The 26,599-nt window shown below is 39.6% G+C and overlaps 1 protein-coding gene across 1 annotated transcript in view; it reads left to right on the top strand.

The window, feature by feature from the left end:
• Positions 1–26,599, top strand: part of ASMT (acetylserotonin O-methyltransferase) — a 379,261-nt gene that overhangs the window by 67,910 nt on the left and 284,752 nt on the right. The window contains exons 3-4 of the mRNA XM_086934772.1: positions 13,283–13,412; positions 20,708–20,776. Of these exons, the coding sequence (XP_086790898.1) occupies positions 13,283–13,412; positions 20,708–20,776 (199 nt within the window). The remainder of the gene's footprint in view (positions 1–13,282; positions 13,413–20,707; positions 20,777–26,599) is intronic.

The following is a 26,599-nucleotide window of genomic DNA, read 5'->3' as shown; positions in this document are numbered from 1 at the left end:
GGGAGGGGAAAGGAAGTCACAGTAACAAAATAGTGTTTCAGAAAAGGGGGCGATAACCATGGAAGGACACAAATGACAACATGGCCGTCAGGAGGAGGGACTAACAAGCCTAAAGCCAATGGGAAGGCTGCATTTAGGACCTAAGCCAATACACAAGATGGGCAGGGAGTGGGCAGAGCTTAAACAAAGCTTCCACGCTACAGTATATACTGCATGTCTCAACGAGACAACGCAAGCGCTGCCTAGGCGAGACCTAAAAACTGCACATGAAAAAATAGAATGCGCACAGGATAAACTCCATTCGCTTGCATTTTTCTCTAATTCGATCAATCATCTAACCTGTAATTCTAGAATCATTGACTTGCTATATCTCTTTAGGCAGCATTCATAAATTCAGAACTGAAGTGTTTTTAATTGAATCATAAACAAATTGTCCCGATTCACAAAGGTGAACTGAGAGGAAAGTCAAACTTTAGGACTTTCGGAATTCACAAAGAGCATTTATGAGTAGTAAAGTTAGACTTTTGTCTCAGTTTCGGTCTCTGTTAAACTTAAGACCAAAACTTAAGCTTAAATTAGACTAAAGTCTAACTTTGCTGCTTGTAAATTCCCTTTGTGAATACCAAAAGCTGTATACATTGTTTACTATGCAAAAAAACATCATTTTTTATGCGGTGTGCAAATAATTTGGGACCTTTTCATCAGCAACAGTCTCCCAAGGTATCACACAGCAGAGGTTCCACCCGCCCTGTCCGAGCTCTGTTACATTCCATGGTGGCTGCTCCAGTGAAAGGGAAGATGCCAAACCGTTTCTTTGATCCAAAAAGGCTGTAGCCCTTTAGTCCTTGGCACCATGATTTGGAGCAAAAAAACAATCAATTCTAGGGTCATAAAAAAGAGTAAGCATCCAGAGCGCAACACGGCAAGTCCTGCAGGGTAGTCCTAATGAAGGTTCAGTAAGGCAGCACTAACATAAACGACCCTGTTGGAGATCCTTACCAAATATTCCTAGTGCATCATCTTTAAACCATCTGCACCCCCTTAACCTCAGATCACATCTCCTTTAATGCCCCCCCACTTCAGCAATCTGTTAGTCCAGGAGGCCGATCTCAAAATCATTTTTGCCCACCAGTTCTTTCACCTTTTGAATACTTCTTTTTATGTTGATAATTTTCTCTCCATCTACTGGGTCACCCTGTGCAAGTTTGTAAGCTTGGCCACGAGCAAAGCCTCACTCGTGAAGGAGCACAGTGTCCTGAGATATCATCAGACTCAGAATCATCATCTCAGGTATCATGCTTCTAGGATTTCGGGAGAAAAAGTTTTGTTTCTCCTTTGGCCTTCTTGTTCACTTTTTGGGACATTGTGTAATGAAGAGCATGTTGTCCAACACTAAGAAAGGCATAATACTCCTCAGACAGGCCAGTGCCCTGCCATCCTCCAAAGCAAACAGTAACTCCTGCCACAAGTCTAGTCTAATACTATACGGATGCTATTCAACAGCACTTTGACACTCTCCTTCCTTTTTTCAGTGCTGCATGGGATGACAGAACACACCTCTCTGGTATTGCCTTCTCATTCTTCCAGGATTTCTCAGCCATGTGTATCCAAAAGATCATTTGAGGACACTGCTTGTGTAGTCTGCTACTTCCACCAGTCATGGGTGAACATGCAAGAGCCATCCCTAGCTTCTGAAGCAACTGCCTGATAAGAAAGGCAGCGGATCTCAGAGAAACGGTGACCGTCCTGGTGCCTAGCAAGCCCTGCACCCTAAAGTAAATGATAAAACTCATGAGCCATATCATGGGCTTTAATTCGTAGAAAACTGAAGTTACTTTCCTGAACCTATTGAGCATAAGCACCTAAAGAAACCACAATAATCAAGAGAAGTATATTTACGTAGACAAAACAATGTTCTAATTCAAAGAGACGGCGTTCTATTTTTGATTGAGACTATTCCAATTCAAACAATCAAATGCAACATTATAAGACCTGATGGAGCAATCAATTTTGCGAAACATGCATTGGTTGGTCCCATAGAATGAGTGCTATTGAATGAGAATCTTAAAAATACTACAAAGAAAAAGAGTTGATTCTGGATTTTTTTCCATTTCATTCTTAAGCATAGACCTATGGAGAAGAGGTGTGATATTTGGAGAGCAGGAGTCTCAGTCTCAAGAGTACTTTATTCAGTTATAATAACCATCAAAGCATATAATGATGAAGGTACATACAAGTCAAAGTATACAACAATTACAATATAAATATAGAGTAATAAGTAATTGTACCAGAAATCGTCTCATAAAACAACCATGTGATATTCTCCAATTAAACAGGCACTACCTTGACATACATACAAGTCAGCCATAGTGACTGAGAACAATTCTAGAATTTTACATCATAGTAAAAAATAAATTAATGTTGAAACAGCTCACCAGCAAACTTAAGAAAAGTACCATTGCAAAACAATCTAAAGTGCAAAATTAGACATAAGCCTGTTAGCTGGATTTCAGGCCATCTGCCTCAGCTTTGCAGATATTTCCTTGGACTTTTCACAGTCTCTGTAAACCTAGTTTCTTGAACCACCTTGATACATGCTCATGTTCATCAATTCCGCAAGTGAATCCCTATACTCAATTATCTCCAGGGTGGACCAAATGTGTATCAAATATACCAAAGGCTTCATTTGTGCCATGCAGAGATTCCATTAATACCTAAACCGAGATAAAGAGGGATGAGGGGAGTGCTAACGGAAATTGAAATAAGTGATTTTACAAAGTTGTTCTTTGCTTTGGCCACCTTCCTGGAGTCAGCACAGTCACAGATTTTTGATCCAAAAAGCACTGCCCTGCACTGTGTGCTTTAGCGCGATATACTTTAAGGGCGGGGCATATTGTGTGGGAGTGAGTTCTTTTGTGCAATCGAAGGATTGCTTTAGATCTATGTTGTATTAACAGCGAACTCCTATTAAGTCGAGATTCCCAGTTGATTTATCAGATAGTTTAACCCCACATCGTAGACCCTTTCCAGTGGTTTATTATCAGCCCTTGCTACACAATTTTTAGCTACACCAGTCCCAAAGACCATGTATTTAGTTTGTGATGCATTCAGCTCAAGGCCTCTGGCTTTGCAAAACCCTACAGATTTATCAATCAGGTTCTGAAGCCCCATAGGGGTCTTAGAAATAAGAAGTGAATTGCCTACAAAAAGAAGTATGGGGACCTTCCTACCAATTAAAACAGGTGAATCGTTCTTACAGATCACAAGTTCATTTACCATATCCTTTATATAGAATGTAAACAGGGTGGGTACGAGAACGCATCCCTTGATATGCCACATAGGATGGAGATGCGGTCAGTCAATTCACTCTTACAATCTTAGTGGACCTACGCTGAATTCTTGTTGTGTAGTCCTGAAATAAGGTTTATCAAGTTGCCAGGGGCTCCCATTTCAACCAAAACTCTCATAGGTTCTCTGAGGAACAAGATCAAATGATGCTTGCAGATCTACAAAGGCCATGGGTACTATTAGTTTGACCAGCAGTGTATACTTCCAATGCAAGAAGGACAGATCTAGAAACCTGAACCGAAAGACTAGTTTTTGGCAAAAGCTAGCTTAGAGAGGGGACAGGATGTGTTCCTCATCTATCTGGTTTAGCAGCTTGTATGTATGTATGTATGTATGTATGTATGTATAGGCATTTATATAGCGCACTACTTACCCGTAGGGTCCCAAGGCACTTCGACCGCTGCGAAACCCTTCCTGGCTTCCCTGAGAGATGGTCCCTTAATGGGTATCTCCAGGGTGAGACCAGGCATCCCCGGCGGTCTGGTGGGGCCGTTAGTGAAGATGAGGCAAGCTGATGCCCAGAGTTGCCGAGTGTGAACGCTGATCAGAGTGGGCACCGAGGCGAGAGAATTATCGAGTCCGCTGACCCTGGTCCAGAAACCTGCCGCGCCGGGAATCGAACCCTGGTCCCAGGCCGTTCTCTGCTCTCGGGTCTGCCGCCTCTAACCAGTGAGCCACACTGCCTTGCAAAGACATTCAGCAGATAAGACTCTGAGGCCTATAATTGGACAGGTTGCAGGCATCACCCTTCTTGTAAATCAGAATGATCTCCACCCCCCTCAGGACGCAGAGATTTCCCCCCCTGGCCATAATGGCATTTGATAGAAGATTGACATAACTAGTCCAAACTTTGGGCTCTGACTTAAACATATCGTCAGGTATTTTATAGAGCCAGGAGCTTTCACTGATTTTAGGTGGTTGATGGCAGTAGAAGTATCTTCTAAACTAAAGGATAGTATTCTATCCTCCCCTGCATCTGCATTTAGTATATTTTTAATAGGATTTCTAGGCCTTAAGCTAAGGACTGAAACATCAAGCTTCTCTTGAACACAGAGCATCAAGCAGTGGCCAGAGCCTCACATCTAGGAAGACACAATCAATAACACTCAACTAAGGGCCTCTTTTGAAAGTGGGTGCCCTATCAGGATCTGAGTGGTGCGACCATTGCAATCACTCACCCCCCTGCCAACAGTCATAGAGGCTAGTTGGAGAGCAGCACTCGGAAAATATTGCTGATGTTTGCCCGTTAGATGAGGAATATTTCACTGTGCATCCTCTTGTTCTATTAGCACACTAATGTAAGGTGAGGGCTCAAAAGAAACATTACAATCTCCTGCCACTATTACTTTTTATGTTGTTGATGTAATTGAATAATTAATCTAAAAAAAAAAAAAAAATAGATGAATCATTTCTAGCAGGCGCTGACCTTACATAAGCATTGATTTATAACATGTTCAAACTAGAGGGTAATTTAACCACTTCGCTGCTAGGCCTTTTCCCCTCCTGTGCTAACCCTTTTTTTGTCTATTTGGGGTAGTTTGCGCTTAGGCCCCTGTAACTTTTTGACCACATAAGGAATCCATGCAAAATTGTGTCCTTTTCTTCCAACATCATGGGGATTCTAAAGGTTCCCAGGGACTGGGGTTACCCCCGGGGGGACCCAGAAATTAGCCAAAAAGCGCCTTTTTTCACAGGAAAAAAGGGCTACAGAAGAAAGCGTCTGTTTTTTTCCCTGCAAATGTTATCAACAAAGGGGTTGTGGTGCTGAAATCACCATCTTCCCAGACTTCAAAGACAAGCAGACTTTTGTCAGAAAACCAAAACTGTTTACACAGTTTGGCATTTTTCTGGGACATAGCCTATTTTTTCTATTTTTTGTGCTTTCAACCTCCTTCCAGTTAATGGTAGAAATGAGTATGAAAGCAATAATGGACACTAAAAAGCTATGCATTTTAGAAAATTAGATAAAATTCTGAATTAATCAAGGGGTCATTTGTGTACATCCTTCAAGGTTTCTTTGTAGAAACTAACAGTTGACATTAGGAAAAATTGAAAATTTGTTGAAAAAAACAGCCACTTGTGTTAACGTTTTCACCTGTAACTTCTTCTAATTATGACAACTGTTTTAAAGCAATATACCCTCCCGTTTGTTGGACCTTTCTGGTTGTGGGGATATATAGGACTTGTAGGTTTACCAAGAACCCGACGAACTCAGAGCAAATATCTGAGCAGCATCTTGCAATTGTTTTTTGTTATGTCCTGAGTATATAGCAATTCATTGGGAAAATATGTACATGGAGAAATCAGTATGAAAGACACTAATGTATTTCTGAAATTGGAACAAAATATAGAGTTTAGAAAGAGTAGACATTTGCACATTTCCAAAATTGTTAGTAACCCATACTAGCATGAGAATTATAGGTCATTTTTCAAAATGACTTCTTTATAACACATCTTCTTTCATTTGGAAGGCAGAAATGCATCAAAAGTCAATAGGTAATAACAGTTGCACTACAGTTCTGTGTCTAAGCCTCCCTATAAAAATGGAACCTCACTTGTGTGGGTAGGCCTAGCTCCCGCAACAGGAAATGGCTCAAAATGCCACGTGGACACACGTTATTTTTACAGTGAAAACTAACCCCTTTTTTGCAAAGTGCCTAGCTGTAGCTTTTGTAGCCTAGCTCTGCCGGTACCTAGGGAAACCTAGCAAAACTATACATGTTTGAAAACTAGACACCCAGGGGAATCTAAGATGGGTTGACTTGACTGGCTCTCACCAGGTTCTATTACCCAGAATCCCTTGCAAACCTAGAAATGTGTAAAAAAACTAAAACACATTTTCCCCACATTTCTGTGGTGGAAAGTTCTGGAATCTTAGTGGATCTACAAAATTCTACCCACCCCGCGTCCCCCAAAGTCTTCCAAGAAAAATGGTACCTCACTTGTGTGGGTAGGCCTATTGCATGTGACAGGAAACAGCCCAAAACTCAACGTGGACACACCACATTTTTACAGTGAAAACTGACCCTTTTTTTGCAAAATGCCTAGCTGTAGATTTTGAACCCTAACTCTAACAGCACCTAGGGAAACCTAGTAACCCTATACATTTATGAAAACTAGACAGCCAGGGGAATCCAGGATGGGGTGACATTACCCAGAATCCCTTGCAAACCTCAAAATATATTTTAAAAAAATTGAAAGTTCTGGAATCTGTGTGGATACACAAAATTCCACCCACTCTGCATTCCCCAAAGTCTTCAGAGAAAAATGGTACCTCACTTGTGTGGGTAGGCCTAGTGCCCGTGACAGTAAATAGCCCAAAACGCAATGTGGGCACACCACATTTTCACAGTGAAAACGGATCCTTTTTTTGCAAAGTGCCTAGCTGTAGATTGTCAACCCTAGCTCTGCCGGCACCTAGGGAAACCTAGCAAACCTATACATTTTTGAAAATTAGACACCCAGGGGAATCCAGGATGGGGTGACTTGACTGTCTTTCACCAGGTTCTGGTACCCAGAATCCCTTGCAAACTTGAAGAGTTGTCCAGAAAACACATTTTCCTTACATTTCTGTGGTGGAAAGTTATGGAATCTGCCTGGATCCACAAAATTCCACCCACCTCGAGTTCCCCAAAGTCTTCCGAGAAAAATGATACTGCACTTGTGTGGGTAGGCCCAATGCCCGTGACAGGAAACAGCCCAAAACGCAACATGGACACACCACATTTTCACAGTGAAAACTGACCCTTTTTTTGCAAAGTGCCTAGCTGTAGATTATGAACCCTAATTCTGCCAGCACCTAGGGAAACATAGCAAACCTATACATTTTTGGAAAACGAAACACCCAGGGGAATCCAGAATGGGGTGACTTGACTGCCTCTCACGAGCTTCTGTTACCCAGAATCCCTTGCAAACCTCAAAATCTGTCAAACAAAACACATTTTCATCACATTTCTGTGGTGGAAAGTTTTGGAATCTGCTTGGATCCACAAAATTCTACCCACCCCGTGTTCCCCAAAGTCTTCAGGAAAAATGGTACCTCACTTGTGTGGGTGGGTCAAGTACCCGCAACAGGCAAGGGACCAAATCCTATTGAGGCGACATCAAAATTACCTATCACAAACCAACCTGGTTTTGCAATGGGGGTGCCATAAGATTTTGGCCTCGGGCTCTGCGGCCATCTAGGGAAACCTACCAAACCCACATATTTCTGAAAACTAGACACCCGGGGGAGTCAAGCGAGGTATGGCTTGTGTGGGTCCTCTAACATTCTCCTACCCAGAATCCCCTACAAACCTCAAAATTAGCTGAAGAAATCACTTTTTTCTAAAATTTCTGTATGGGAAAGTTCTGGAATCTACATGGATCCAAAAATGTCCTCCCACCCAGCGTTCCCCCAGGTCTCTTGATAAAAATGGTACCTCACTCGCGTGGGTGGGTCAAGGACCCGCGACAGGCAAGAGCCCAAAACCTATTGAGGCGACATCAAAATTACCTATCACAAACCAACCTGGTTTTGCAAGGCGGGGCTTTCATGAGTTTTTGGCTACAAGCTTGGCGGGTATCTAGGGAAATATGTTTGCTAATTTTCAGTTTATTTTACTGTTAATATTTAAAATGAAATGTATTTTTTTTTTATTTACTGCTATTGTATCCGTAATGTATATACATACTTTAAAAATATTAAGGTATATATTTTCTATATATATGTACATTAAATAAATTATGAAAAAATGTATTTAACATTATATTATTTTTAACTAATATCCTACTTAAATGAAATTAGTTTTAAGTCAATATGTATTGAAAAATTCTATTCTTAACTGTTACTTTTCCATATTCTCTGGCGCGATATTTTCGACACAATATTTTGTTTTTTCACAATATATGTACAGGACCACGATATTGTGGTATATGACATTTTTTACACAATATTTCAGTGTCTTGATATTTTTGACTGCAATATTCTGCCAGACAACCACACCATTTCATCAGCAGGCCATGCTGAAGAACCTTCTTGAAGGTCTATATATCAACCTCTGGAAAAGGGCAGAGAGAGATGAACAGCTAGTTGGACTGTACTGGAACTAAAGAGACCACTCTTCAATACCTCTGGAAGGAATGCACAATACCGATAGCACCCAGCAGGCGGAGGCTTAGTGACAACTACTGCTAAACTGCAGGAATCTTTTGCTTGTGAATCAGGCATATACCAAAGCTTTTATTAACTTATCAATAAAGGCTGGTATCATGCCCAGTAAGTGGAGATCGGCACATATTAGTTCTCGTTTAAAGAAACTTTCCCCAATCCCGTATTAATATTGCTAAGTTTTTCATAGTGTGCGAATGCCAATGGCGTCTTGGCACTAATGTCTACCATACTGACTGAACATGAATCAAAAGTTGGAAACTAGTTGTTAATATACATTTTTATTTTATCTATCAAAATGAATAAGAAAAAATCCTGGTTTTAAGCTGTTTCCTAAAACTTAAGAGGTTTGCTGGCCTCTCAAGTGCTCCGGTAAGTTATTCCACCTGTGGGATGTAATGAAGTGCTTAATTTGTTAAGAAATACGTGCAGGAAGTTTCGTCAGGAGGCAGCTTGCACCAGCCCATTTCTCCTGTTAGCGTTGCCTAAAACAGAACCAACTACCAGCCATAAGAGTGGGGAGAGGACATGGTGTAATGGCCAGAGCTGCTGACTTCTGAGCTGGGTAACTAGTTTCGAGTTTCAGCATCTGCTTAACATCCTGTGATTGTGGGCAAATCACATAATCTCCCCATGCCTGCCATAAATTAATGTGTCCTTAACTGGTGAATATAAAAACTTGGACGGGTTTATCCTTGAAAAACTTCCAACTTGATATTATGTACTAGAGTGCCAGAAACCATTCAGGTTATTAAAACAACCCTCACCCACCAACCTGGCTGGTGGCATGCTTCATCAGAGGGTTGCCAGCTGGGCTCCCGAATGGAACCCAGCTGTGCTACAACACCTGATTACAGTGGAGCAGGATTTTTGGTGAAAATGTGAGTGAGAAAGTGTTTTCCAATGTGGTGTAGTTAAAAATGTCTCTTAGGTGCCCAGACAAGTAGTGATTTATTTATAGGGCCTTAGGATACATTAAAATCGAGGTGAGATATTGTTAAGATAAAAATTATCTTCTATATCTCTGTCTACAAAAAGGTCGACATGTTTGAGCCTCTCGATAGTTAAACAAGGCTTTCTTCAGGACCGTGAGAGTATGTACTATGACATGGAAGAAAAAATTATTTTGCTGCCACATGAGTAAATGGGTGTTCTGCAGCACACACACTGAGGTGTGCTGTGTATGTGGTGTGATGACCATACTTACAGACCCACAGGTTGGTAACAATATAGTTCATTACCAAAGTAAGACCAAACGGATCCCTGAGGCGAGGGCTCCTACAGTCAACTGGTGCTGATGATTAAGTGCCAGTGCTGAGCACCAAAAACCACTGGCACAAATGAAGCACTGCTGTAATGTTGACAAAACTCATGCCCCCACCTCCCCCCAGTTAGATCTCCTGATTTTACGAAGATTGATTGTTCTGGAATTAATCGAGCCCAGTGACCTATTTCGGATATACCAATTAGGATTTTTCTTTAGGTAATCTGTCACAGCTCCATATAGGTTTTTGTGAGCAAGACAAAGAGCCTTGAACTTGACTTTATCTTTCACTGGCAACCAATGAAGCTCTTTAGTCTCCATGAAACTGACTGAAATTGAGGAATTTTCTTTAATAGTCTTGCTGCTGCATTCTGAAGGCATTAAAGTTTTTCTAAAGAATGCTGATGAAGACCTACATACAGGGCATTGCAGTAGTCCAAACTTGAAAACACGAGTGCCGTTACAACTGTTTTCTGCAATTCAAAAGGTATGGCACAAAGGAATCATCCTGATCTTACGAAGTTTAAAGAAACAGGACGCAGTGAGTCCATTTATCTGTGTATTGAACTACAGACTCAAAGAGTCAAAGTTTCTTAATGGAAAACAATTAACCTATATCACAATGACCCCATGGAAGCTGTTGGAGTGCACTGTCTACAATAAGCTGTCCAACTATGTAGAGAAAATCAACTATCTCCACACTTTGCAAGTGGGCTTTTGTGCGTACTCCAGTATAGTAGTTGTTACGACCGTATTGGATGAACTGAGCAGTTCAGCTGGTTGTCATAGTCATACAATGCTCATTATTTTAAAACTCTCCAGAGCCTATGACATAGTGGATCACCAGTTACTTTTAAATCGCTTGTATCTTTCTCAAATTAAAAAAGACACTGGGCTTAAATAAGTCATCAATTATTTTACCTAATAGGAAAGTTTAGGTATCTCTGGATCCTTTTGTGTCAGACACAAAGTCCCTAAAATGTACAGTTGCGTAAGGCTCCATTCCCTTGTTCTTTAACCTTTGCATGGTGTTTTTATAATTTCTGATTCAATCTTTTGTTTATTCTTTTTTTTATTTATGCTGATGAATCTTGTTTAAGATTGCTAGAGACATTTTGTGCTGACACACTAAGTAATTGCGTACCGCAAGTCAATACAAGGATGAGTTCTTATCAGCTAAAACTAAATGGTGGGTGAACTGAAATACGACTCCCTTTTAGATCTACTCAGATTTGCGACCTTCCTTTCTGCCCCTCATGTCTGGGTGACAAACCAATACCGGTCACCTGTGTCAAGAATTTAGGCATAAAGCTTATTGTTGGTCTCTCTCTTTTTAATCCGATCTCTGAAGTGATCAAATCTTTCTTTTTCCAGATTTGTGTCATAAAACGCATTCTCTACATTTTTCTATGTCTCATAAAATGTAAATTCTCACTGATTTTATATTGACCATATTGGACTATTGCAACGCTTTACACTTATACCTCCCTGACAAAGCTATAAAAACCTGCAATTAGTCCACACTCCTGCAGAGAGACTTGCTTTGAATCGTAAAAAGACTAAGACTATTTCCTCTCTTGGCCCTATTGATTACCAGTATCGCAACGCCTTATTTTTAAAACACTCTGCCTAGTACACAAGGCTTTGTTGGGATAGTCATTTCTTCGGACCAGGCGAATATTACAGTCTATGCATTATTACTGTGCTGTGGTTACCAATTTTAAATATATTAATATTGGTTGAAGAATGTTTTATATTACTGCTTCTAAACACTAGCATTAATTACCAGCAAAGGTAAGAAGTATTACTGAAATTCTTTGCTCTAGGATTGATCTGAAAACCTGGTTATTTTCCAGATAAAGCCAAATACATTCTCTGCACTACTGTGTTTTTTCCCTCTTTAGTAATTTTTCACCTATACGTTTAGCGCCAAAATACCTGTTGTAGATAGCTGCTCTTTAGGAATTCACATAAATAAATAAAACATGTAAAAATGCTGAAACTAGTCAACAGAAACCGAAGTTTAACCCAAGAAAGTCTATGCATTGCACATATACCAACAAGGATGACACAGATATGCTTTCTCCTTGTCCGTCCCTGGTGCTGAGTCATTAGATAAATATAGTTGTTTGAGAATTAACAATGCTTCCCATGACAAAGTGTTGGATTTGTGCATTACCCAAGGAGAATTAAGCTGGATGGCGAATACAGGTAGATGACTGAAATAGCCACCAGAAATGTTGTATTCTTTCATCAGGCTATACACAAATGCCCACATGCATCAATCATTTTTGGAGTCGCAAACGGTGCGATTCCTTAAAATCGGCCGTTTGAGACTCCAAAAATGCTTTTTCAGATGCATCATTATTTTGTAATGAAAATCGTTAATTTTGCGACTTTCCAGAAAGCGATTGCATTTAAGGAATCGCAAATTTGCGATTCCTTAAATGCAATGCATCATTCTGAAATCAAATTGCGAAAACAAAGTTTGGAAGTGCAAATTACCACGAGGTTGAACCTCGTGGTAAATTGCGAAAAATGTTTAAAATGTTCAGATTTACATTTTAAACAATGTCATGTTACAGACACACATGTCCTTAGGACATGTGTGTGTGAAACATCCATTTAAAAATACATTTCAGGGGTGCAGGGGGGGGTCCTTTGGACCCCCCCCTGCACCCATGGAATGCATCAACATTTGCGAATTCAAGATTGCGAATTCGCTATTTCTATTGATTCCTATGGGCCTTTTGGCCCATAGGAATCAATGGGAATAGCGAATTCGCAATTTTGAATTCGCAAAATATTAGCGATTCGGTAAAAATTGCGATTTTTACCGAATCGGAAATATTTAGCACTTTCTATGATGCATCCCGTTTTGCGAATCCATATTTGCGATTCGGTAAAAATCGCAAATTTGGAAACGCAAAACGGGAGTTTGATGAATGTGGGCAAAAATGTAATGTTCAGATTGTGTAACCACATTTCTTTTCTTCCTATCTCTGCCATTGCTTTAAGGCACTGATCTTGCTGTTTTTTCCAACAGTGGTACATCATGTATTAAGTTTGGCAGCAAAAAAAAAAGGTATGAATGTCATTGACTAGCAAATCGTATGGGTACCATTTCATCATGCCGATACGTCTATACTAATCAATTTTGTCATTCTAGTTGCATTTTGCCATGTCTATAGTGACCCCTCCTTTTACTGGGGAGCTTGAATGAATCTTAACTTACTGGAATTCCTTCTGGTATTTCATTCATTTTAGATTATCTTTCCAATGCAAAAGGGGACCAGTCATAGGGCAATTAGTGTGGACTCTGCCCCAACAGCAAGAGTCGAGCCAAACTACTGGGCCATTGTTTCGTATCAGTACCCCACATTAATCTTCAGTGCTGTCATTTCCTCTGCAGCTGAACAGCATCGTTTGACATTCTGTTTTGTATTGGGATTTGCCATTATGCCTCACTACATGAAATGCCATTTTCCTTTGCTGACTTGTTGTCTTTTTTATCGCTGCAGCATTTTACAGGAACACAGAACTATCAACTACCTACCTCACAACGTCCAGCCCAAAGTCCTTGCTTCCCATGATGATTTACTATTCTCAGACAGCATACAAGTATTGGGATTACTTGGCAGATGCAGTAAGGTAAGGATAACATTTCTGGCCATTTTGTGTTCATTTTATTCCCCATGAAGAAGTTACTAACCCACAGTAGGCATGCTAAATAATATCTATGGTCATGGCCAAACCATTTTTTCATTACCACCTTGCTCACATTTCTCTGCTATCAACTGCGTATGTGTAGCATGACTGAGACATCATCCTCCCCATTCAGGCAACTGTGCACCGTACTAGAAACAAAGGCCCTGATTTAGAGTTTGCAGGACGGATAAGCCATCACACATATGATGGATATCCCATCCACCTTATTGCAAATGCTACAGGACGTAATGCACTTGTAGTAAGGCAGACAGGATATATGTCACATTTGGGAAATAGGACTCCATCCGCCAAACTCTAAGCAAGGCCTAATTTGTTTGTAGCATCATTCATTATATGGGCCAATTGACCCAATAAAAGGCCTTCTCTGTGAACGGAAAGGCACCTGTAATTGCCATTTTTTGTGTGGATATGCAGTGTTCATAATAGCAGACTAAAGTAGCTCATACTCAACCATTGTTCAACCTTGGATGAAGCCACTGTGCACTGATTATATGAATCCAGGAAGCAGTTGTGTTAGACAATTGACTAGAATTTTGTCAGGAACCTTCCTATAGACAAGCAATAATGACACTGGTTATTGGTATGTGCAAAGCAATAAGTCGGTTTTTCCATTTAGTAGTCAAAGTCCCCTTTGGTGGAATAACTGTGTTGAAATGGTTTATAGAATTTAGTGTATTTCTCTTTCTTTGTATCTAGCAGATTCAGCATTCAGAATTTGAACAAGATCTGAGATTTGCACTTGCCAGTTTACCAGTTTCAATTGTTGTTTTTATAATTTACATAATTTACTGTCGGGCAGTAAACATCCCCTGTTGAATCTGCAAATAATTTTGCAAAATTGAGCTATTTCCTTAAACAATACCAGAATAGAATCTATGAAAGGTTGCAACTTTCCTTATGGGACATATTTGCTATATATTTAGTTCTGTTAAAAATATTCTTTGGTCATCACAGACAAACTATGGACTGAATGTGTACTGAACTCATGCCACAATTTCTTCATATCCAATATCAAATATAAGACAGGGTTGAATAACTCTAAATTTCCTCATTGATAATATGAACACCACTGACCCTTCACAATAAAGTCATTGCATGTGTATTTGAAGCATCTGTGGAACATCATGAGAGGAGTTTAAATGTTGGGTGGAATAAGAAGCCTATATTTTTGGTCCCAACGTTAATTTATTGGTACATCTCCCTCTGTAAATTCAAAAAACCTTGAGTCTTTTTAACACATTCTGTCAAAAGCCCATTGCTACATAATCTGTTTCTGGCAATATCAAACTGAACCATGATTGAAATTGCATGATCATTATCATAATGTTATAGATCACTATGAAGAAGAGACTGAGGATATTACTCATGTCTTCAGTTTTGGGTCTTACATTACTACTTTGCTGACATAGAACACAAAAGAGGTCAAGCGAAGGACTTAACTCTAAGCTAAAGTATGCTCCAGAAATAGAAGACCCACTGAAAGAAGTAAGCTCAACAAACTGCGCTGTTCACATCAAATCTTTATCAGTATGAGGTCTATTATGTCCTAAACAGAACAACATTATCCACTGTCTAGGGTCATTTGCAGTAACCTTTGAAACTAAGATGCATTATACCTCAAAATTGAAATTCCTGAATATTCAAGCTTTGTAATGTGATCTAGTACATCTTGAGGTTTAATTTACAAAGAACTACCCAATCCTGGACTGCTAATGTAGCTTTTCTAGACATTTAACTAGAACGTTTATCACACACACCTGTCACATAACCAGATGCCCACACTATAGATAAAACAACCCTTTGACATTCCACCTAATGAGTCCTATAAAATATCCAAATTGAAAAAGTGGAACTGATATAACTAAGCACTAAAAAAAAAAAAGAAGACAGAGACTCGTCATAACCTGGGGACAGGATCGCCACACAACACTGAAAATTTCTTGAGGAACCCTAACAAGCCAAGTACAAAGATATATATTTATGTGAAGGTCATGCAGGCAGCTCAGTAAATCATGTTGCTGCACCACGTGATAGGGAAGGGCAGTAATGAGCCAAATAAAAAATAATATGGTGCATTCCTACCTTTGACACTGCACTACCAAACTGTAGGCCATTCAGCTGTGCTGTGCCAGGATTGCACCCAACCTGGCAGGGCTAGTGTCAACTCCAACCTCCGCATGCATTTTGGGATCAAAGTAAGTAATTTCAGTGACACTCTCAATAGTTTGTTTGATTTTTTGGAAGCTCTTCTCACATTCATGTGACCAATGAAAAGACATTTTCTTTTTCATCAGTTCTTGTAACAGTGCATTGACTGTAGCAAAGTCTCATATGTATCTAGAACAGTAACTGGCCATTCCAAGAAATGATCGTAACATAGACATTTATTGTGGGTGTATGGCAGTAAACAACGCTTGCACTTTAGCCAGATAAGGTTTCATACCCCCATCGTAAAATCCATGACCAATTCATTTCAAGATTTTCATGTGGAATTCCATTTGTCAGCATTTAGAGTTCAACCTGCATCGTTCAGCAAATGAGATACTTGTATAAGAGCTTTGTCATGCTCTTTCTTTTTCGCTCTGAAAACTAACATGTCATTGCTATAGTTAAATGTATTTACTGCAAACCGTATGATAAGTTGAATGGGGTCTTGGAAAAGTTCTGCAGCCAAGGATACACTAAAACTCAATTGCTTGTTGTGAAAAGGTTGTAATGTACCTGGATTTTTCTTCAAGCTCCAATTAGTGATATCCTTTATTTAAGTCATCGAGAAAATAACTTCGCACCATTCAGTTGCAATGTGCGGATCTGGATGTCTCTCCCGCTCAGTCACCTTGTTGACCTGACGCATGTCAACGCATATGCATATAGCTCCTTCACTGCCTCTTAGGCACTACTACAATGGGAGAAAAGCATAGTGTTGGACCAGTGGAGCATTCAATGACGTCATGTTCAGGGAATAAATTAAGTTCCTTTTTACCTGCCTCTTGCAAGTGAAACGTAATTCTTCTGTGTCTTTGTGCAACAAGATGAACATACTCTTTTATGTTCAACATTATTTTCATTGTTTTGAGCCCTTCTTAACCTGTGAAATAATGAAGGAAATTGACTTATAATTTCAAGATTGGCATTCATGTTGCAGTTCAGTCCCATATCAGCAGGGGTGTTGAAATTCAGCAAGCAAGCACTTGAAGCTGTTACTTGAAGTACATGTCTAGGGGCTTGTACCAAAGTTTTCTTATGTTTGATTGTGGCTATAAACAAACCATGACTCTATAAGGGAGTTGAGGCAGCCCATGTGAATACTTCAGTCTTTGACTTCGTAAGTTGAGGTAACAGAGATAACTCTTGATACATCTCAGGCATGATATTTATCAATGCACGGCTATCAGTTATGAATGGTATTGAATATCCATTTATCTTTAGAGTGTTCTTCAGACAATATTTGAATGTTTCTGGAGCTTTTTCCTGTCGATTTTTCTTTACTTTGAATTTTTCCTCACATCTGACTAGTCCCTCATGTGCATGCCTTTCTGAAGTAAATATCGACATTGCGCAATTGTCCTTGTCACTTTCGCTAGAGACTGATACTGAGGAACTCTTCTTCGATGATTTAGATGACAATCGACTTCGTTTTTTGTTGATTTGCCTCTGTTGCTGTGACCGCTTGGCCTTGTGGGGGTGAGTTGAACGTAGCCAAGGTAGGGTTCTGTCGCTTTGTCTTCACACTGTGACGCACTTACTTTTTCCATCGCCTTGCAAGTCATCCCAAAATGATTTGCTTTACCACAGCTAATGTATATTTGTCTGATTCAGGGACATTTGTCTTCATGTGGCAATGACAGTCCACATCTGTAACACCTTTTCTTCTTCTGTGGAGACATGACCTTGTGTCCCCCAGCTTTATGCCTTGGTGTTCTCATCATGCATATGACTGACTCACTTTGGGTACCTTGGGCCTCCATGTCAGTCAGTGAAGGATCAGCACGTTCTTCTGTGCTTCACCATTTGTCGTTGAATCTACATTGCTTCACCAGAACATCCAGTCTCTCAAAACACTCATCCACGGTTTCACCTGGTCTCTGGCGTTCTTGACTGAATATGTATCTGTCATAATGCACATTTGGCTCTGGATTAAATTTGACATTCAAGGCTGCTCTAATTTGATCAAACACTGAAAAACGAGCCACCAATGTGAGCCTACTACTGAGGAGTATCGATCTCTTCAATGCCGCAAGAGTAATGCAACTTCGATCAGTTCCAATGACAAATTAGCATGGGATTAAATTTGACTCTTTCCAAACCTCTCTGAAAGCTGGTGGTTTGTGCTCTATTAAATTCCAAGCCGAAATACGCAGGCCCATTCATTTCCTGCTTAAAGTTAACAGACTCGCAGTCTCAAATCAAGTCCCATTTTAAATTCCGAATGGTTCATCGATGAATAAATCAATGCGCAATCAGAACGATGGCTTTCATACCCGCATATTACACCGTGTCTCAGCCCTGCTGAAAATCCCTTAACCTTTCCGGGGATTGGAAACATGGTGGCATTTCCTCTTATGCACAAGGGTGTTTCAAATTAGTCACGGACTCTTGATAGGGTGTTTGCACATAGATATATACTCACAGAGACTTATTTTCTTCCCCTTGGATAGCGTCTCTCCAAATGTAGCCAAGCATAGGGCTGTATGAGAGAGCTCAGTTTCTTATTAACGCTTTAAAGACATGCTTGTGTAATTGTTCATATCTCAATTTGTAATGCATTGAGTATATGTTTCACTGTTTTCTTGTTTTCGACAATCACACTTGTTCATTGTATTTTTGCAATTTTTCATTTGAATCTTGTGTATCTTTGAATGACGCAGCTATCATTTAAATGCCTTTACGAAATGTGTTAATCATGGCGAAATGATTAGGCCAGGTCCAAAGACTAAATGCATTGGCCCTTAGTCTGCTGAAATAAATAGCAGCATCTAAAAATTGGCAGCCAGGTCTCTTGATTTTTTACACTAATTTGATCATACGGCACATCACCTTCTTTTGGGATCTTTTTCATGGCTTCTTTCACTCCACACCAGTCATGTTCTTCCGATACTATATGATCTTTTTAATCTATTCCATGTATGAAACCTTCAGAAGTCTCCATCCATGCAGTCCATCTATTGCCAATATTGTGTTTCTTGGCAGTATCAAATGCAGAGGGTGGTTTTAAGAATGCATCAGCAGTATACACAGCCTTAATGACTTTTGGAGTGTGGATCTCACCTTGACTCCCCATCGGAGCTCCTTACTTAAGGGCAGTTTAGGGAGTTGTACTGAGCCCCTATGTGGCAACTTTAGTGGTGGGCCATTTTGTCTGGAAACTGCTACGCTAGCAGAATCCTGACTCTCCTACTGGGGCCTGCTCTGCAGCACATTATTGAACGATCATTCATGATTTTTTTTGGGTAAGTAGATGAACCTTGTATACCATTAGTCCATGAAAGCAGATAACATTATGATATTTAGTGAGCTTGAGCTTAAATGTTTCTTCACAAGCACCTGGTTACATCATACTTCAGCATTCTTTCTCCATTTAGCATTTAGCATTTCATTCAGTTCCTGGCCACTGGCATGTCAGCTTTCAATGTTGCTTACTTTTATTTGTTTTTTGAAGGCTGTGTACTCTTCTACACTTAGACTGTGACACACATGGCACGAACAAGCACTTTGCTGGATTGCGGCAAACTCTCTGGAAGAGCGCTTTCAGTGTACTGGCTTCATATCCCCTTTCTCGTTGCCAGTTGTAGCGTCCTATCAGCTGCGGTACTTGTCAATAACCACACCAGACGGGGAGAGTAGTTGTGCACGTCTTTATTCTGCTGTGTGGAAGTCAGAGCTCAACATTCTAAGCCTGCCTTCAACTTATCCCTCCAACAATTAAGTCACAGGTCCACGGTGTACAGTACGAACCAAAAGATTTCCTGTGTTCCTTTATTAACAAGATACTACAAATAGTAAGCAAAATACTCTCTTGAATAAAGATAAACCTCATTTACTGTTAAGTCTGCCTATCCCAGTGCTACTTGGGCAATTCAGAGCTAGGATCCAGAGACCCACATATATTGACAGGTCACGATAGGTCACTGCCACATGACAACACTTAGAGCAAGCCCATACATTGGAAAAGTATATACAGCAGTTAATGTAATATGGACCACAGCCATACGGCGTCAGGCGAGGCACAATCTTAGAGATCATTAGTCACCAGAGGAATTTAGGTATAGATACATCAACAATACCATTTGCGATTCCTTATTAGCGAAAAATAGGATTCGCTAATAAGGAATAGCAAAAGGCTATGCATGTAGAAATCGCAAAAAAAATAGTGATTTCTAAACATTCCTTAATTGCGACTCGTAAATTGCGAGTCGCAATTAAGGAATACCTCCCTATTCATTCCTATGGGGCTAGAGGCCTAGAGGCCCATAGTAATGAATGGGAAGACATTCTCAATTTACGATTCTCAATTAGAGATTCGCAAATTCAGAATGCAATTTCAAGGGTGCCAGGGTGTCAAAAGGACACCCTGTTCCACCCTTGAAATCTGCATATGAGAACATCTTGCACACAAACATGTCCCAAGGGCATGTGTGTGTGTAAAATGGAACTTGTAAAAATGCACTTTAGTGCATTTTTCAAAGTTTTTACAAATTACCATGAAGTTCAACTTCATGATAATTTGCTCCCCCTATTAGCGAAGTCGCTATTTTTTTTTACTTTGATGCATTGCATTTAAAGAATCTCAATTTGAGATTCCTTAAATGCAATCGCAATTTAAGTAATCACAATTTTGCGATTTCTTAAATTGCAATTTTTGCATTTGGGATGATGCATCCCAAATGCAAAAATACTGGTCGCAAAGGGGCAGATTCTGAGAATCTGCCCGTTTGCGACCGTTTTTTCCTTTGATGCATCTATACCATAATCTGTGCTTCATATAATTAACATTAAAACGAGCTGGAAACAAGTTAAATGTTTGGTTGGGGTATCCAAGAGAAATGAAATATATGCTTTACTAATTTACTCAGACTTGACAAATTACAAGAAATAGTGTAGCGTGCTGGTTGCTAATTACAAATCGTAACCTTTCCCTCCTAATATTTTTATGTACCTAATTGATAGTACTGGAAATAAATGTGAGAGGAAACCCACTGGTTATCGTTTTCTTTCAGGGAGGGGACATGTCAACATGAAAGAGCATTTGGAACATCATCACAAGACATGTTTGAAGCACTTTATAGGTATGGTGATTGCATTGTGTCACTGACTTGTGCAGAAATGTATTTTTTCGCGAAGAATCTTTATATTAATTGCTTGTGTTTCTTTTACTGATTCATGTTGTTGCAAGGTTTAATATTTAAGTCAGTTAGCTGCTTTTCTTTGCATACGCTATGCAATGACGACCCAATGAACAAAGCAATATAAATGAACTCAGTTGCTCAAATGTTTGATTTTCAAATGAAAATACACATTGTGTATTCAAAAAATATGAATTTAGACCCAGAAAGGGATTTACGCCCACATGCATCAAAGTCAATTGCATTCGCAAACGGTGCGAATCGCAATTTTCGGCCGTTTGCAAATGCAATTGACTAATTTGGAAAGCATCATGCATTTCGCAATTTTAGGAATCGCAACCATGTTGCTATTTCTAAAATTGCGATTGGATTTAAGAAATCGCAATTTCAGATTTCTTAAATGCAATGCATGATCATTTTTTAATTGGGAATTCGCAATTTGGACGTGGTAAATTAGCATGAAGTTGAACTTCATGCTAATTTACCGAAAACGTACAAATATGCACAAATTGCATTTTTTAAAGTTTTAATTTACACACACACAAGCCCTTGGGGCATGTGTGTGTGTAAATTGAAATTTAAAGTTACATTTCAGGGGTTCTTTGGACCCCCCCTGCACCCTTGAAATTGCATTCACATTTTGCAAATCGCAATTTGAAATTTGCAAAATGTGAATGCCTTCCCATTCATTCCTATGGGCCTTTTGGCCCATAGGAATAAATGGGAAGGGTTTTCCTTAATTGCGACTCGCAAATTGTGAATCGCAATTAAGGAAAAATACCGAATCTCAAAAATAAATGCAAATTGTTCATGCATTGCAGTTTGCGATTTCTAAATTGCGATTCCTTAATTTTCATATTTTAGGAATCGCAAACGGGTGCAATGATGCATGTGGCCGATAATCACATATATTGGTCTACATGTATTTTGTAAAATTATACGTGAGTGCGTCTGCCTCCAGGGAATGGTGCGAAACAGCATTATAGGGTATTCACAAATGTTTGCGTGCTGATGTGTCTTGAATTTGGGTGTTGTTTGTAGCAGGGTGATAGATAGATGACTTTCCAAGAAAACCTGAAGCACCCAGTTAGCTGAACTGAACAAGAAGTTAAGAGGAAATGGGGCAGGGTGTGGTTTGCTGGTAGTCAAAAATTAAAAAGCGAGAGAGAGCAAAATGGAAAGAAGATGTATATCTGCATGTGTTAAGAAGTGAGTGTCAGCTTGGTGACATAAACTGAAACTTTCAGAACAGCAACAATGAAAGATAGTTTGTTAGTGGGCCAGAAGAATCTCAGGAGTGTACATGCCTGCAGGAGTGTAAGTGGCTGATGTCTCCTCCCCCTCTTGCAATGTCTGCACTCAGACCACAGCTTGCTTGCTATCTCTCCCTCCTCAGGATGCTTTGCCCAGGCACCCACCTAATTAACTGGATCATGGACTAGCCTACTAGAGTATGAATCCCCACCCTGGTATGCCTAGAATGCTGCTCTAGTTGAGCCCCTGCGCTCTTGCTTTGACAAGGGCTGAGTCTGACAAAGCCATGGGCTTGCCTTGGGTGTGTTTGTGTCTTCAGAAGGACGTAGGGTACAATCCCTTCTCAGTTTTGTTCTACGATTTCAGGGTCTTGGATTGCTAGAATAAAGGGGGTGAGTGAGTGTAGTGAAGTGCAATGCAGTGCAGTAGACAACCTTGTTCCGATTCATTTTGGGTTTTGATCAATGATGATAAGCCTTTGTTTCTTCCAGCAATATTTTGCACAATGTTGATGTATCCAAAGACACAATCACTCTCAATAAATGTGTTGGTATTTCGATATGTAACAATTACCACTGCAGTGTTGGTCTGACTGAATGATCAAATGCTGTGGGAAGTCAATAAAAGCTACATAAACAGGTTAACTCCTTGCAGCTTCTGTATCTATCTTTAGTAGTACAAAGTGCAATGGTTTGCCCACGAGGGGTGATAGTTTTCTGACAAGCCCATGGCTGAAAAAGCTCCAGTAGACTCTTTGCAGCCTTTTTCCCAACTGCATCCAAAAGGGCAATTTGCCTGTAGTTACTAGGAATTTCCCTGCATCCTTTTTTGTGTAAAGGTATCATAATATTCTCTGTCTGTGAACTTGGGATGGTACCAGTCTAGTAGCAATGGGAACATATTGGAGTAAGAAATGTAGCCCAATGTTTTGTTTCTCTTTAATATAGTTACTCGGATCTCATCTAGGCCCATCACTGCTGAGTGCCTTGCTCTACTTATATAATAATTTGGTGACAATTTGGAGGGGAGATATTTCTAAGAGGGCTGGGAGTATAGTTAGGTACTATCTGCTGGTTCAGGATTACTTCTATTTATCATATACAATTTGGAAATGTAGTCAAACCTAGACCTTAGGAGGAATAGAATTTATTGATAACTTAATTTCTAACCCACAATTTATTCCCACAATCCGCTGAAAATACTTTGAATATTATGAATACTTTGAAATGTTCTCTTATGCGGCTTGATGGAGATCCTGCCAGTTTGGATTGGACTGTCTTCTTCTTTTTAGAAAGTGATTTCCTGAGCATCTTAATTTTCTCCAAATGCTTTGTAGAGTATTGCTGGAATTGTTTATGGATAGGTTTGTTTATTACTGCTGGTATTTTTAAATCCATCAAATCCTTTGTAGACTTCTTTGATATTGTATGGATTTCTCCATTGTCCTCCATGTTATTTGCTCAATTTGTTTTAGAGGACTTACATTTACCAATTAGTTCACTTTTGGCAAACATTGGTAAATCATGGTGTAGTTATATCATTTAATTTAAAAATGTTTTGTTACGCGGGTTCAAATGGAGTCGACCTATGTTTAAGTTGATATCTACCTTACCAGAGCCAGTTTCCAAGAAGTAGTCTGTAGTAGTTTGAAGCTGTAGCTGAATGGAATCACGGGTGTATATTATGTTTATAATATATACGCCAGAAATCAAATTAAATGAAGCAGTGGTGCCAATCATACACTCAATTATTGATGCACCATAAGTGCCACATCAAATCTGCTGGGCAGGTGTCTCTGTCAATCAATCAGTCAATCATAGCATTTGTATAGCGCGCTACTCACCCGGAGGGTCTCAAGGCGCTGGGGGAGGGGGGTCACGCCTTCAGGAGCGGCGGCGAGCGGAGGGAGCAGGGAGACCGGGTCAACTCAAGGAGGAGACACGCGACGGGTGGAGCGACTGTCTCTAAACTCTAAACTCTAAACTTTTATTTATAATTATGCCAGCCAAAACTTTCAACTGATCTAATGGAAGTATTCCATGTTTATCCGCTTTAGGATTATTTGGAAATATATATTCAGGGATATTCCAGGCTTCTTCTAGCTCTGTTGTACTGTGTTCCTTTATAGGACCTCTTTTGATGTCTTAGCATTACAGTCACCCATTATGAATACCCATGTGCCTTTTCTCTTTCTATTATTTCATTTATGAAATCGAAACTGGAAGTTGATATTGAATTATGTTATTGACCAGGCAGAATATATGTTGAATATTAGGAAAGAGTTACCCTGGCAATGTTTGATATTTGGAAGTTCAGTTCTTATACACTGTAAAGTATCACTGGAATGTGGAATGATCGGGTAATTGAGTCGTAATCGGCAGGCAAAAGAATAGCAATATTCCTGTAGCATGCCCTATTTTAGAGTTACTTGCAGACTCTATTTTTATATAATATTTGTCAACTAAAAATAATTCCATTTGCCCAAGATTCTTATAAGGTGCTGAGTGCAAGGTCGGCACAGCTCATCCACTCTTGACATTGCTTATGCCTGACCTCGGACAGCTTGAGAGCTATCCCCCGCCCCCACGGCCTCGCTAAGATCCGTTCCTAGAGTAGAATACGTTTCATGCTGCTGCTGGCCTGTGTGTTGGTGCCCTGCCCCTAGTATTTCTCAACCCTCTGAACATGTGCAGATCCTGGATCACTGGTGAGATTCAGTGCGCCTAGAAGGCTTCCTGCTTCAGGCTACTGCTGAAATACAGACTCAACTCAGTCAGGTGGTGTGGCAAATTTCACCGCAAAATTCACAGCGCTCTTTTAAAAAGAGTGCCCATTTTACAAACTTGAAGATTTCATGATTTTATTTGCAAATTCCGAAATCCTGGAGGATCTGCTTTTATGAATATGGAGGGTCTGCTTTTATGAATATGTTGGTTCAAATGTATTAAGTATTAGATTTTTTTTCTTAATCTATCTCTGCTAAGTTCCATCAGAGGACAGTGAATTTTTGGTAAAATGAACTGTTGAATATCGTTTTGAGATTTGTTCCTATTCCTAGTAGCCAGGACCAGGATAAGCCCTTATTACTATTTAAATGATATGCCATTTGCTGCAAGGTTTTAACAGCTCTATCTTCTGAGTTCATCTGGATGATTACCTCAGTAAAGCAAGTGAACATTCTTGTGGAGTGGTGAGTTCAGTGTAAAATGTTTCAGCAACATCATTTATCCCCAGCTATCTGTTGGGGATTTTGCTGATGCTTGCGCCGGTAATACATAAAAAAAATAATTCACCTAAAATTCACAGTTACACAGTATTACCCATGGTGCAAGACTTGACCGGAATTCTATCTTTACTTTTGACAGGTAATTTCTATCAATAAACTGGACCCATTTTATTTTAATTGAGTACAATCATGGAAGTTGTGGATAAGTAAAAACAGATCTGTTGTAATCTATTTGCCTGTTGGTTCTTCCCTTCGCCCTTTGTTCCCCCACCTTTCCCTTCCTGTGGTTTCTTCTGTTGGAATCTTCAGTTGAAGCTCAATTAGAATGTTGGTGAATCCAGTCAGATCCTGTCAGACGAGACCGAGGCAGGCATATATTTACATAATACAATTTGACTGAGCTCCATCTACAGTAATTATCTTTTCAAGATCCATTATCCTTGATCTATTAGGTGGACCATTATTTATTTGGAAAAGTTCTACAAATTCCATTATAGATGCAGAGGATGGCATAAAGTATACGACTTTGTCTGCTATCTTGTCTTGATTACACCTTAGTATCATTTTCAACAATAACATTAAAATTAATGTAGAAATCATTTGCCAGTGGATTAAGCCTTTGATCAGCCACTGAGATAGTTTCTGTAACCAGTCATGAAGTTATCACTAGGGGTTCCTTAATGGTACCCACTCAACAGCTCGAGAACTATAGGATCCAATACCATTACAATAGGATTATACCCATTAGTAGATGGCTCCTGCAATGCAGTATCAGAGGTAATTTCTAGTTATCTCATGATACTTTTTCTTATTCTGAGCTTTTTTTCTTTTGTATTTTCTTTGCTTGCTTTTTCAGTTACCTTCCATTATGTTTTCTCATTCCTGTTGAAGTTGAGCAGTTTGTTTGGTCTGGATGTTAAACATCGAAGGCAAAGAAGAATTGTACCATACTCACAGGGTGGATCAAGTATAGAGGGAATTTATTCATTTACAATTTTGTTGTCCCTTGAAAATAATGTGCACAAGGATTACATTTTCTAACAATGTGTTTTTTTTCTTACTCACTTTTCCCCAATGATTTTTCCACTTGGGCAGCCATATTTCTTTTACTTAGACCAATTCCATTTCAGTTTGTTTATTCAGTAACCTAACCTCTACACCCTTAATCGAATATTTCTTGTCAAGGGTATTTCTGCTACTTTGATCCTTCAATTGACCCATAGCACTAAAGTGGTGTGTGAGGGACAATAATATGGTAGGTAATGTCTCTAATATATGATCTGTGT

The sequence above is a fragment of the Lissotriton vulgaris genome, chromosome 8 (genome assembly GCF_964263255.1).
Source record: "Lissotriton vulgaris chromosome 8, aLisVul1.2, whole genome shotgun sequence".
Lineage (NCBI taxonomy): Eukaryota > Metazoa > Chordata > Amphibia > Caudata > Salamandridae > Lissotriton > Lissotriton vulgaris.
This window is presented reverse-complemented; position numbering and strand designations above follow the sequence as displayed.